Source organism: Cyclopterus lumpus, chromosome 19, assembly GCF_009769545.1.
Source record: "Cyclopterus lumpus isolate fCycLum1 chromosome 19, fCycLum1.pri, whole genome shotgun sequence".
In the NCBI taxonomy this organism is placed as follows: Eukaryota; Metazoa; Chordata; class Actinopteri; order Perciformes; family Cyclopteridae; genus Cyclopterus; species Cyclopterus lumpus.
In genome coordinates this window covers 12,663,686-12,677,432 of record NC_046984.1, presented here as the reverse complement: position 1 = coordinate 12,677,432, position 13,747 = coordinate 12,663,686, and the positions used below count along the sequence as shown (strand labels likewise).

Genomic DNA, 13,747 nt, shown 5'->3' with positions numbered 1-13,747 from the left:
AACAACAAAACACACGTCTGACCTGAGCTGAATTAAACTCTCCTTGCTAACATGATCATAAGCGCCATATTATTTTTATTGTGGGGATTCACAACCAGATGAAACTCTTCTTGAGCACAATACTGTGGGGCCACCCTGATCCTCTCCCCGAGCTGCCTTTCTGCAGAGGGGACCTCTTTTTCTCAGAGGCCCAGTGAAGGCAGAAGAGGATTTTTTTTGGGGGGGGGGGGCGGGGGAGAGATGGGTCACAACTTCCCTCCCCTGCTCTACAGATGCTGGTTGGTTAATGAAGTAACAACAAATTGGGCCGCAGGCTAATTTGGAGTGGCGTTTTCCTGGCCCCTCTTGGCCCATAGAGATGTGTTTCATTTTCTCTTATCAGTGATTCAGTCATGTGGATTTACGCATGGACGCCTCTGTCTCCCCCGATCGCTGTGCTAATGGAAACTTCGTTAATGTCATTAATCTACGTGCCGAGACATGTACTAAACACATATTTTGCTATTTGTTCCCCATTTGTCAAATAATACTGAGAGTTTCTAGACAGTGAAGCAGCACATAATAAATGAGACAGGGGAGGCAACTATTGTCAAACACTTTAGGTTTAGAATTGTTGAATAGTTCAGGTGACAATAATCTAATTAAGGCTTCAAACATGGAGACTATATTCCACCACAAATGATCGTATTCACTATATTCCATAGATATCCCCATCCTCAGACGTCGATGGTCTGTAGTTTAAATTACACGAGTGAGCAGCACAATGCCTCTTACCACAGTGCAGAGAATTGAGAGTTGTCCTTCTTTGTCAGATCTTAGTCGGCATACAAAGTAAAGGATGAGATAAAGGCTCGAGCATCTTTCAGTGTCCACCACGCGTAACAAGATGTGATCTGTGTGATTACGGCAGAACGTTGAACTCTGATCTCTGCTGGCTGGAGGACACAAGTTCAACACAGTTACTTACAATTTAGCAGCACAGATTAGTCAGAGGGCAAAATGCTCCTGCCAGGATGAATCCTCGTCATGCTTATTGTACACATACACTCCTCTAGGTAAATTAGTCTGTTTACATTGCAGGCCAATTGAGCGTATAGCTACAGATTCGTGGCCTCTGGGTGCTCCGAATCGGTGGGGACTTGAGCCTGGGTGGTAGAAAGCTTGAGGTGAGAGAGCCTGGCAGGAGGAAGGTCACCTGTTCAGCAGGAATTAAGGCTAAGAAAGTGGAGTAATGCTTTTTAAAAGAGGAACAGAAGAACCATGACTTCATATTGAAGTGAGACAAGGAGGGCGAATCATTAAGTAATCACCAAGTGACAGAAAGTACATTTGAGAGCTGAATTTCACAAGAACTATAATATTGCACGATTGATTACATTTTTATCACTTCACAGGCTATAACTGTGATTCTTCACAATACGATACTGTACTGTACTAAAAATCAATGCAAGCGGGACAATTACACAGGCAATTTGAGTTTAAATTTGATAGCATTGGGGGATAGATACTCTCCTGGAATTCTACAACAGCATAATGCTATAATAATCTGATCGGTGGTTTACTGTAAAATCACGATTCAACATTGAACCTCTCCAGCAATATTCGGCGACATTAAGGGTGTCTTAACTCACGTTACAGCAAAGCTACTTTAAGAGGACAATTGCAATGAACGCACTGGCAACATTATTGTAATTCATTCATGATAAAAATACAACAAAATGTCGATGTATTTTACAGTTTAAACTATAATTTTAAAACAGCATACTACTATAGTATGTGTTAATGTATGGTTGACGATGATGATGATGTTACTTGAGTAAGTTGTGGCTTAAGAAAAAATCTAACTTAGAGTTAGAGTTAGAAATAAGTGTACCCTGACCTCTGAAGCTCCTTTTCCCTGCTTGAGGCCATGGAGCTTGAGGCTACATAGTTAGCTACTAGCATAACACATCCACATCTCAAGTTGCATTTTGGGTGATGTAGGCGCCAGATTTTGACAAGGAAGACGAATGCATGGAATCCCAAAAATAATGTATACTGATTCTGTTGAAGCTATTTGGATCATTTTCATGTTAAACTGTCCATTGAGAGTTTAACACTAAATCTATGGCGTTAGTATTCGGAGGCACAGCAGCTACAGAGAATCACTCAAGTGTCACTTTAATGCTCATATTTACAACACTATTGGGACTTTAAATGATGATTATTCTCATTATCTGCTATTTTAGATTGATGTGTTGAAAATGCCCCATCAGAAGTTCCCAGCGCTCAAAGTGACATTTTCAAATAGTTAGTTTTTGTTCAATTAAAAGTCCAAAACCCAAATATATTCAATTAAAAATGACTTAAAACAAAGAAAAGCCGCAGATATTTTTGCATGACAAATTACTTGAATAATGATTGTGTTATTCAATTATTAATTGTTAACCAATATCAATTGATAAACTCATTGTTTCAGCACTAGGGAGATTGCTATACTTGGCATCATGTGAGTCACATGATGCCAAGATGCTCTATTCATTCATAAACTATGTGAGCAACTGGGTGACCGTGTGTGCCCGGTCCAGTCTGGGGTTAGGAGCGCAGTAACTAGAAAGATGCAAATGAATCTGACAGTTATGAGTCCTAGGAAAGCCTCAAATGTCCCTTTAATTAGACGGCACCCTGAAGACATCTCGTCTTCCACTCAGAAGAAACAACTGCACTCTGCCTGACTCTCCACATAATAGACTCTTCTTTTCATGAAAGCTTCACATCCATGACACACATGTGAACCGTGAAGAGGTATTTTGATCACCAGTTTATCAACACCTTCACAATCCTGCTAAATTGAGATTCCTCACAGTTTATTTCACCAGATTGTTAACACGCATGTTTATTCATGCTGATGTTAAAATCCAACATTATTTCTTGCTTGGTTGATCAAAATTCTGATGGCCACGCTCACAAAGCCACTTTAATGTTGTCATTAGTTATGCTTCTCTGGTGGCTAAAGGATGGATCCCTAAGTCGCAGGATCCAATAAGGTTATATATGAATGGTTGGAGGAGATAAACGACATAATATAAACGAGAGAAAGACTCATTCACTGATGGAAGACGAGAGGGAAAGTCTGTTAATTAAAAATATGAAAATGAACAAAAATCTCTGACACAGTTTTGGGCCCATCTGAACAGCTAGTAATTCTCTCTCCACCTTATATGAACATCATTTAATTAACAGTGGCCCAACCAATTTTTTTTTTTTTTTTTGAGAAGGATCTGTATTTTACAAAAAGAATATTTAGCAGTGTAATATAGAGTTGGTTAATGTTACATAAAAAATGCCCCCAAGTATATTTATTTTTGTTGGTTTTCCTAAAACATGATCTTATTTACAGGTTCCCTGAAGTAAAAATGACATTCAACTCTCTTGTTTGACTGATGCTCTGTGATAGAAGACCAATGGCAGTTGATCTGTGGGTATAAGGTCAACTGCGATATAAAAGTAGAAATTAACGCTTCAGAAACACTATGTTGCCATAATTGTATGTTACTATTAATAGGGCTTTTTATTAAATAAAATATAACTTCTAATCCATCCCACTTGCATAGAAGAGATCATATTATTAGTTCCAGTGCTTTTTCTACGATGTTTGTCTATGATGTTTCAAAATGTTTGCTGTGGATAAGACCTGTTTTTAGAAGAACTGCAAACCTCTTGTTCTGTGAACCAGTCGCCACAACACACATGAATGAACCTCACGAGCCTCAGTAAGTTACTCTGTCAGAGAGGACTTTAAAAGCAGCCAGAGATTAAACTTAGATTTATTCTTACTTTCAATAAGTACAGTATATTACCCCGCTGCCGGGGGCTGAAACTGCAAACTGAATAAAATGGACCTACTTCATTGTTGTGCCATGGTATGAAATGATCAGTTGCTATTGATCAATAGTTTAGACAAGTGCAAAATTATTGAGAGGAAGACAAAATATGTTAGGCCGGTTATGTTTGAGAAATCCCCCCATACACTCAATCACTGGAACAGAAATTGCTCCATGGTATATAATAACGCAGCTATATGTTTCTTTCCCCCCCTCTGCAGATCAATGCTAATTGAGGTCCTACATGATGAATGTAGTCTGACACGTTTTTAACCCATTGACTGCTGAGCAGCTACACGGTCCCTGTTGGGCCCCTGAACATGAAGATGTTATTTATACAAACTATTGTACAGGTTAGAGAAGTTAGTTGTATATGTCAGTGGGCGTCCAACAGTACATTTTAATTCCCCTTCCTCATATCGTGATACAAGGTGGAAACACATTTTTGTAAACATGTGTTTCTATCGCATGATATGCAGTGTGAGTTGCTTTACGAATTGAAATTTCAAGATTTGCCTCATAACTAATGAAACCATGATGTGTCCTCGGAGGCACAGCGGTACAATATGATGATCAGCACAGCTGACAGAAGGATGCCGGTCGATCCCTGAAGCCCTCCAAACACAACTCTCTGCTGGTGCACATTCAGCTCTGTGGACAGCATGCAGCAGATGGAGTAAACCGTGCCATCAAGTGGAAAATAGACCTGTTGTGTTGTGACAGAGGCAAGTTGAAATTCAGTCCGCCAATCGGACCACCGGAGGAAACTGTAAGAGGGATTTTTAACATGTAGCAACGAGGGGAAGCATGAACTCTTATTGTGCGTTAGTAACGTGTTAACAACACCATAAAGCTGTTTATTTTTCACAATCTGACAGACATTAGATTGAATCTGAGAGAAAAGGGTTCCTGGTCTTTTTTTATAACCTGACATATTTAACATTGTCGACTATCACTGTAGTTTGGACGTCATGCAGCCTCTCAAACTGGAGAATTACGACACATATCCTGACTCACTGCTGCCACCTTGTGTCACTCTGCGTCACAACATGTCTGTGCGTTGTCTTTAACTTCCCCGCTGCAACGATTTGACAGTACGCTCTTATGCTTTGCAATCAAGGGAATTGTTGGAATTAAAGGAATCCTGTTATTCACGGCAGTTTGCAGATATGGAGAGAAATCCTTCTAATTTTCATTGATTAAGAAGCTGACATAAAAAGGAGGCCTGGGTCATTATTTTGATGAGTTTTATATATAAAAGTCAGTGAGAATTTTTGATATCAGTTAAATTAACTCAGCAATGGGGGTTGCTTTTTAGTTCTTTTTTTGCTCCACAGAAATCCATATCTTTTAAAAACTATTTTAACATTTTAAATGAGGAAAAAAAAAGAGCACTGGTATCGGATGGGTACTTTCAGATTGAAGTATTGGAATCGGCATTAGGAGAGAAAAAGTGTGATTGCACATCCTTATGTTACATCACAGCAGTGGAAAAGTGACAACATTTATTTCTGATGGTATTTTGCTGATGGTATATTATTTCTTATGTATATAATTAATGTACTGTATTACTGGGAAATAGCATTTCAGTACAGGATTATTATTAATTTGTAATCATGTTTAATGGAAACAGTCATAATATATTCCAATTTCAAACAAATACTACTCTATACAAATATGCAATATGAATGAAAGGATTGCTTCAACAACGTCACAAGAAAAATTCTAAACATGTTCCCACTAGTCTCTGGTGGCTTTTAGCCATGCAGATAGTTTTAATGTAACTGTGAGCAACAAAGCTGCAGTCAACAGTTAAAGACGGTAAACCATGAGGACAGTGGAATATTCTGAGGATCCAGGACTTTGTTTCTGTAAGACAAACGGTCAGCACCACAAACTAAATTGCATTCACCTTCAATGTATTGTGGTCCCAGTAGTGAAGGTAATGAAATCCTGGATACATAAAACCAAAAGTGAGAAAATAGTTTTGCTCGATTTGAGTGAATTGGTCCTTTTAACTGGCACATACATGCAAAATTAAATGTTTAATTAAACTCAAACATTATTTTTAATGTTTCTAAATGAAACGTAAGATAAGATGTTTCTTAAAATGTCATATACACAAAAGTAAACAATAAAAAACAAAAAATAATACACTCTACTTTAGTTAGATAAAGCCACATTATTACAACACTCAATGATTACCTAATAGTGCAGTGAGATCTTTTAGACATGAGGCAGCAATTCTTAAAACTACATGGCTTTCTTCAGTCATTTTCAGACGTAAACGTTATTGTCATCTTTGACCCCATTCCAGTGAGTTTTTTTTGCCCACATTATTTTTAAACTTGAGTGTAAAACATCCAGGTCTTCTTGGATTTTCTTGACATTTGACATGTGATGCAACTGAGAGTGACTGCTTTGATGAGGAAGCCTGTAATAAAGGAAAGTAAATGTTGATTACAAATGATTGTCACCACCTGTATTTGCTGCAAATAGACTTAATTCATTTGGGTTGAGTTTTGGATATAAACACATCAGAAGCTCATATTTGCTGATCTTCTTGCCTACCTGTGTGCACTTGACAGATAGATATAGCCTTCTGGCTATATCTGCAGATTGATAAAAGGAGCAAAACCCAGCACATCCTGAAGAAGCACCAGAGCCCTCTGTAAAGGTGGCTCAACATCTATCACTACGTTGCGCTTGCGTAGAGGATCCAGGCTCGACTCTGTCACATTGTGGCAGTGATTCACCTTCAGGGACTGGAGCTTCGGGCAGTACTCTGCAAGAGTCCTGTGAGCACAGCATGCAGAGGATATTATGGATGGGCGCACAAGTGAGATGGTGCATGTAAAAGTGTGGGCAGGGGTGGCAAAAACTTAGCTGGATTACACTGGAAAATAAGATATGACATACTTGATGGACTGGTTCCTGACCCGCAGGCAACCTGTCAGGTCCAGATGCTCCAGGCCCCTGCAGTTCTTGGCCACCTCCTCCACCGACTCGTCAGTGACGTTGGCGTTGACTGCCAAAGATAGAGACCTCAACTTCAAACACTTCTTGGCCAGGTAGCAGATGGCGTCGTCCTTGAGCTGGCGGCAGGCAGTGAGGTCGATCGACTGCAGCCCCCCGCAGTGGTCCGCCAGGCTGCGCAGGGACAGGCTGTCCACCCACTCGCAGTGCGCCAGGCCGAGGTGCTTGAGGTGCATGCAGCTCAAGGATACCGCCACCATGGAGTGGCGGGTGAGCGAAACGCACCCGCTCATGTCCACTCTCTGCAGGTGCTGGTTCTGGCCGATAACTGGCAGCAGCTCCTTGTCCGTCACCCAGTCTGAACAGCTCTGAAGATGCAGGCTGTGGAGAACTTTGTTGTCCTTCAACATGGAGCAGAACGCTTCCTTGGAAATGGATGGTCCAATCTGTAAAGATCACAACAGAGCAGATAGCAGACTTCCATAACCATACATAAACATATATTTACAGGCTATTCAAACTTTCACTTGTCTGGACTTACCGAGGACAGGTCAAAAGTCCTGCAGTTGGCTAGATACACCTGGATGAGGCTGTGGAACTGCTTGCTCACCCTCTGCAGGCTGACAAGGTGTTGCAGTGGCAAATAGCATAAAATATGTGGAACCAGGACATCCTCCCAGGGCAAGTCCAAAAGATGGCATCTGCTGAAGAAATGCAACCTTGTTTTACTGCTGAACTTTGACACTGCATTCAAAGCTCAACAAGATCAGAAACACAGATACAGTAAATATTAAATGTCGACTAAAAATGTCATGAGTGATATATATATATATATATACACAATTCAAGTTAGGAGCCATAAATGAATAGGTGCAACGACAACCAGCTACATCCTCCAGTGACTCGGTTGTTGTTGCTACCGCTGTTAGCTGAGGAGCTAGCCTGCCGGGGCCACTAAACTAGCTGCTTTTAAAACGTAAAACTCCAGTTTTCAAAGGCACTCACGTTCGCATCTTGGCTTCTTCATCCATTCTGACTCAACTTTGTTATACGGAGTTTTTAGGGACGCGTTGCTCTTCACATGGGTGCCAAAATAACGTATTTTCCTTTAGCATCTTGCAAGCGTTTAAGGTGTAACCCAAACCCAGTGCTGCATTCAGGGACTATCGGGATACTTTAAGTCAAAATCGGAATGGCTTAATAACTATCCAAAAACGTAATAAATGCTGCCAAATGTGGCATTACGGAAAGAAAACAGACAATAATGTGTGCTAAAAGTGATGAACCCACAAATACATATTCGTATTGTTACCTTGTATGATGATATCCCCATTTAATCTGTACAAAATTGACCAATTATGCACCACTGGACTTTTTAATCATAAAACAACAGATAGCCTATCACCACCCTTTTATTCAGTACATTGTTGTCGTTTATGATTAAAACTATGCTTCCTATATGTCAGAGACGTTGTGTTTAGGTGACTTGAGTCTAATATAATTATGAATTTACGCGTTTACGAGTAATTAGAACGCAGCAGTAGTAATTTTCCGGGTTTACGTCAATGATCATGCTAAAGCATTTTATATTTATATTTGCTTTACGATTATAAAATAACTAAAAATGTTTTATCGATACCTGATATACTCCTATAATCATGCAGTTTGGGGGTTTCATGTTCATAAAAAAAAAAAAAATCTTTTATTTACAAAAACAATATTAGATGTGTATGAATCAAATTAACTAGTTCTAGTTACAAAGATCTCATCGTATTGTTATAAATATATAAGTAAATATAAATATGTACAAAATACTGTGCCTATTGTTCAGGGCAGTAACTTTAGACTGTGATTTTAGACTATGGAACAAAATGTACATTCTTGAATGATATTCTTAATGTTAAACTTCTTTCTGAAAGTATATTACTATATATTATATAAAGATATATTTTTATTTTTAATATTTAATTTTCCAAAGCCAATTAGCTGTGACCACATTAGCAGCCTATTTTACTGGAACACGTGTGCTGAACAAATGACCATCCTAGCTCACCTCTGCCCAGGAGAACAATGAAGTCAGTCATGCTGAACAATTGCTGACCCATGAGTTATGTTTCAGTGAATGAGATGAGCCAACAGGATAGCCGAGTGAATACTCACTCTTGACTGACTACAATCCCATATACAAGCTAAAGTACAAGCATGGCGTATAAATCAATCTATGATTTCTCTGTTGAGACCCTGGATGGACAGCCGGTTCCGCTCAGTAACTACAGGGGTAAAGTGCTTCTCATCATCAACGTTGCCACCTTCTGAGGGTCAACAATAGAGGAGGTAATATTCTAGAAAGAGCACTGATTGATTGCAGTGAGATCACATTATCTCATAACATATCTCCTGTGCGGTCATTTTTTATTAAAGCCATCTGATTTTGTGTCCTGTTCCCTCAGTACCACCGACTGAATGCACTGACGGAAATGTTTGGTGACCTCAACTTCACTGTCCTAGGATTCCCCAGCAACCAATTCGGTCTCCAGTCACCTGGTGGGTACATGAATGCTTTTGAAATGTGACAGAGATAACATATTATTTACCTGGTGCGCAAGAGGAATACTGTACTCTACATAAGTAACTGTGTAGATGTATTCAAGTGGTGTGCTTAAGAACAATATAGAGGTACGTGTAGAATATTTTATACTACGCTTTCTACGCTTCACAACACTACATTTAATGTACATCTATATTCTAGATTGTACATAAAAAAACATATGACAAGCTTGTAAAAATCCAATACATTGTTAAAGATGACAGATGATTTAAAAACCCTTTGGCTTGTGACCTCTTACAAAAAAGCAATGTCTGGTTGGGTCCATTGTCACATTTCAGATGTCAAAGAGTGATTTCCTCTTACCTCATTTATCATCTTATGACCCCTCCAATTTATTGTGTGACCCTTTAGACGGGCCTCACACCTGAGAACCACTGATTTAAACTACCTAACTGTAAATAAAGTTAAAACTAGCTCCACATAGACCAGCAAATGCTCCTAATAGAAATATGTCACAGAGGAATGCGTCTGCAGAATAAGTACTTTTATTTGTTGTGCTTTCGGTACATTTTACTGCTGATACTTTGAAGGAGGATTTTGAATGCTGGACTTTTACTTGTACTGTAGGATTTTTACATGAATGTATCAGTACTTTTACTTAATTAAATGATCTGAATACTCCTTCCACCACTGATCTCCATACACAATGTGTTTGTCTGATGTACATGCTATGTGGTAAACAAATAACATGTTATTTTGAAGTTATGAATACACACAGGTTTTCCTGAAGCACAAGTTGTAAACTCATTAGTAATAAATATATTGGACTTATATATTTTCAGAGGGGAATCATGAAACCCTCAACATTCTTGAGTATGTGAGACCTGGTGGTGGGTTCGTGCCAAAGTTTCCTGTCTTTGGAAAGGTTGAGGTGAATGGATTGAACGAAGAGCCTCTTTTCACCTATCTAAAGGTAGTGTTGTTTTTTTTTACGAAGAATGTTAATGTATAACATTAATGAATGCTTTTTTAAAATCCATATAATATATTTGTACTGTTACAGGAATTGTTGCCATTTGTGAATCCTGTTATTGGAGATATGAAGAAATTCTACTGGTCCCCAATCAATGTCAATGACATTCGGTGGAATTTTGAGAAGTTCTTAATTACGGCAGAGGGCATGCCCTTCAAAAGGTGAAGTTATACATTATAGACGGCAAGTTACAAACCAAATCAGCCCTTCATTAGGTCATACATAATAGTGGCTCTAATGTTTTCTCTTTACTGCAGGTATGAACTTCATTGCCCCATTGAGAATGTGGAGAAGGACATAGCAGATCTTCTCTGACGGATTTTCTTCAATTTGTCACCGGTGGCAGCGTGACGATCCCCCAGTAAATGCACTCGTGCACCTGAGCTGGATCTGATGGGAAGAGGAACAGGCCTCGGGGTTTCAGTGCATTCACTCTGAGAACGAGTTCCCTTCAGCTACCGGAGGAGTTTGCATGTAACTGTCACATTTACTCTAATATGATGGTGGTTGGCACTCAAACATAAATATGAATAAATAAAAACATTTTAAAAGACATTTTCTAACAGTTGCTTTTGGTGTCACTACCATTATTGCTTTTGTTAATATGTTGAATGGCTCACGCAGCAATTCAATTTGTTAATGTAGAGTATGGAATGGTCCTTACGCCGACCCTTACTTCAGACCTTGCGCATGCGTACTTCCTAGTCTGTGGGACAGCAGCAGCCAGTAAACATGGCTGGAATTGGTTTCCGACGGTGGGCCCAGGCTCTCGCTAAAGGAAAACGTCCTGGTATTTCAGCCATTCTGTCGGGATGTAGACCAGGTCAGTAATGTTCTAGCTTTCGTTCATGCTATCTGCTAATTTTCTGTTTAGATACTTGTCAGAGTCTGACGTTTAAAGCCTCGAATTAACGTAACCTTGACATGCTAACGTTTACTTGCGCTAGCTGAGCAGCTTTTTTGAATCGGTGTACGCTCCGTACACATCTACTAGCTAAGTGTGTAGACATAATAACATTTGTATTTACTTCATGCTTACTTGCTTTCGTATAACCTGGGAATTGTTTCTTCAAAAATGCGACTGTTTGTGTGTCAGCCTCTGGTACGTCCAAGGGGAGTCTACCTGGTCCATACCCGAAGTCCGACAAGGAGAAAGCTGCTGCTGCAAAGAAGTACAACATAAGGGCTGAGGACTATGAGCCATATCCAGACAACGGCGAGGGGTTAGCTTTATTATTTTTAAAAAGCCCGTCATTCGTAGTGGTTTAAACCGCCCTTGATCTCTCTGCTGTTATGAAAAGTAATGTTCAGCTCATGTATTGTTATGCTTGCCTGTAACATCACCACTGCATCACATGAATCACCAGTAATAAAGTCAGTATATGACATGTTTTAACTAACTGCCATCGTTGTGTTTTTGTAGCTTTGGTGATTATCCAAAGTTACCAGACAGGTCTCAGCATGAGAGAGACCCCTGGTACAAGTGGGACCACCCTGACTTGAGAAGGAACTGGGGAGAGCCGGTAAGATAATGATGACTTGCTGTGATATCGGGTGCAGATGTGAAACCCGTATATAGTACCACCAAATTTAAAACATGACTTTCAACATGAAATCATGTTATTATTGCTCATTCTGGTAAGTTTCGCTTATCAAAACGAGCACCATACGTGTGACCCATGAATGAGCATTCCCGGGCCTTGTAACAAATACAATAGAAATTGACAGCCATAAGTGAAGCCTTACACTGCTCCCATATGTGATCTGCGTCTAATCATGGCTCTCAAATTACTTCTGTAAAATGAGCCCCAGAAATGCCAAATACGTGTTTGTTGTAATTTGGAGACAATGTCCCACTCTGTACTTATCTTGGTATCAATTGTTTTAAACTGTGATGGAACGTTTTAAGATGCCCCTATCAATAATGTTTAATGTTATGAATATTTATATTGTATTGCTAGGGTACCAAAGAGACATTGCACATACCTAATATTGTATAATTTCTGAAGATTGTGCATTCATCATTTTGTCTAAAATGAGCAGATGCACCATTGTAGCTTTGGATTCTGACAGTCAGTGCACGGTATATCATTCCTCTTTATAGACACAATTGTTTTTGGACAGTATTCAAATCAGCTTTATTGTACCGACTCCACTCAAGACAGTGCATCTGTACAATCATAAGTTCACTTAGGTGACAACATGAATAGTTATTACAGTATATACATTACAGTATAAGAATGACCATTAATCAGTGATTGTTCTGTCTCTAGATGCACTGGAATTTTGACATGTTCATCAGGAACCGCGTGGATACATCTCCCAGTCCTGTGGATTGGTCCACAATGTGCAAACAACTGTTTGGTTTCATTGGGTTCATGCTGTTTATGTTCTACGTTGGGGAGAAATTTCCAGCGTATCAACCTGTTGTAAGTACAGACCATTGATTGGGTTTATTTATTTGGACTACATTTTATTTTAAAGGGATGTGAAATGACCTGATCAATTAAATAAAGTGTTTATTACACTTAAAGTTGCTATAATAAGTTACTCTGACTTGGCGACTGTGGCATAGCCCATGTTGATGTGTCCTTGGGCAAGACACTTAACCCCAAAGTCCTCCCTTAGCTGTGCCTATGGAGTGTGAATGTTAGTTACTTCTGATGGGCAGGTGACACCTTGCATGGTAGCCCCTCCCATCAGTTTATGAATGGATGAATGATGTCATGTAGTGTTAAAGCGCTTTGAGTGGTTTGAAGACTAGAAAAAGTGCTATACAAGTACAGGTTCATTTATTTAAATTGAACTGAAGGACCCTTTTAGCTCCAGTTACTCAATTCTGACCGCCTTCATTATCAGTTTAGCAATTACTCCATTTAGCTTGTGAATACTTTTAATTAATGTAAGCAAGAATGTTGTAATGTTATATACAGATATTTAAGTATATGTTTTGCACTTTATTGTTATGTCATTTCTTTTTAGTGTTGTGCCACCTGTAGCTTAGATGATTTTTGATTGTTCTGTTTTAAATAACATGCACATTTTCAATAAGAGCATTTGTCTCTCTTTCAGGCGCAAAAACAGTATCCCTATAACAACCTGTACTTGGAGAAAGGCGGAGATCCGGAAAAACAACCAGAGGAAGTCAAAAATTACAAAATCTAATGACTACAATCTGACTCTACTTGTGTATATATATTTCTGTCAAGAATAAAGACTTGTATTAAGTTACATTTTTCAATGCGTTGCTGTTGCTTTGTGTATAGAAAGACTGTCAAACTTGAGAGTTCACAACTAAAAAGATTGAATTTTGACTGACTAGTCACA

At 39.1% G+C, this 13,747-nt stretch overlaps 3 protein-coding genes across 4 annotated transcripts; 2 read left to right on the top strand and 1 right to left on the bottom strand.

Moving 5' to 3' along the window:
* Positions 1-5,466: 5,466 nt before the first annotated feature.
* On the bottom strand, positions 5,467-8,017 carry fbxl15 (F-box and leucine-rich repeat protein 15). Of its 2 annotated transcripts, none has more exons than XM_034558690.1 (5): positions 7,845-8,017; positions 7,381-7,540; positions 6,783-7,285; positions 6,435-6,659; positions 5,467-6,297 (listed from the first exon to the last, which is right to left on the bottom strand). In XM_034558690.1, exons 1-4 carry the CDS (start codon positions 7,868-7,870, stop codon positions 6,470-6,472), a joined length of 879 nt encoding a protein of 292 aa, XP_034414581.1. In that variant the 5' UTR covers positions 7,871-8,017; the 3' UTR covers positions 5,467-6,297; positions 6,435-6,469. The 2 variants fall into 2 exon arrangements, with proteins under 2 accessions (XP_034414581.1, XP_034414580.1); XM_034558689.1 differs by having other exon boundaries at positions 7,381-7,543; positions 7,845-7,989.
* Positions 8,018-9,015: 998 nt separating this feature from the next.
* Positions 9,016-10,735, top strand: gpx9 (glutathione peroxidase 9). The gene is made up of 5 exons (XM_034558887.1): positions 9,016-9,173; positions 9,290-9,383; positions 10,230-10,360; positions 10,451-10,581; positions 10,678-10,735. Exons 1-5 carry the CDS (start codon positions 9,042-9,044, stop codon positions 10,733-10,735), a joined length of 546 nt encoding a protein of 181 aa, XP_034414778.1. The 5' UTR covers positions 9,016-9,041.
* Positions 10,736-11,118: 383 nt separating this feature from the next.
* ndufb8 (NADH:ubiquinone oxidoreductase subunit B8) lies at positions 11,119-13,655 on the top strand. The gene is made up of 5 exons (XM_034558562.1): positions 11,119-11,243; positions 11,517-11,643; positions 11,844-11,943; positions 12,694-12,849; positions 13,493-13,655. The coding sequence occupies exons 1-5, from the start codon at positions 11,153-11,155 to the stop codon at positions 13,583-13,585; spliced, it is 567 nt and encodes a 188-aa protein (XP_034414453.1). The 5' UTR covers positions 11,119-11,152; the 3' UTR covers positions 13,586-13,655.
* Positions 13,656-13,747: the final 92 nt, after the last annotated feature.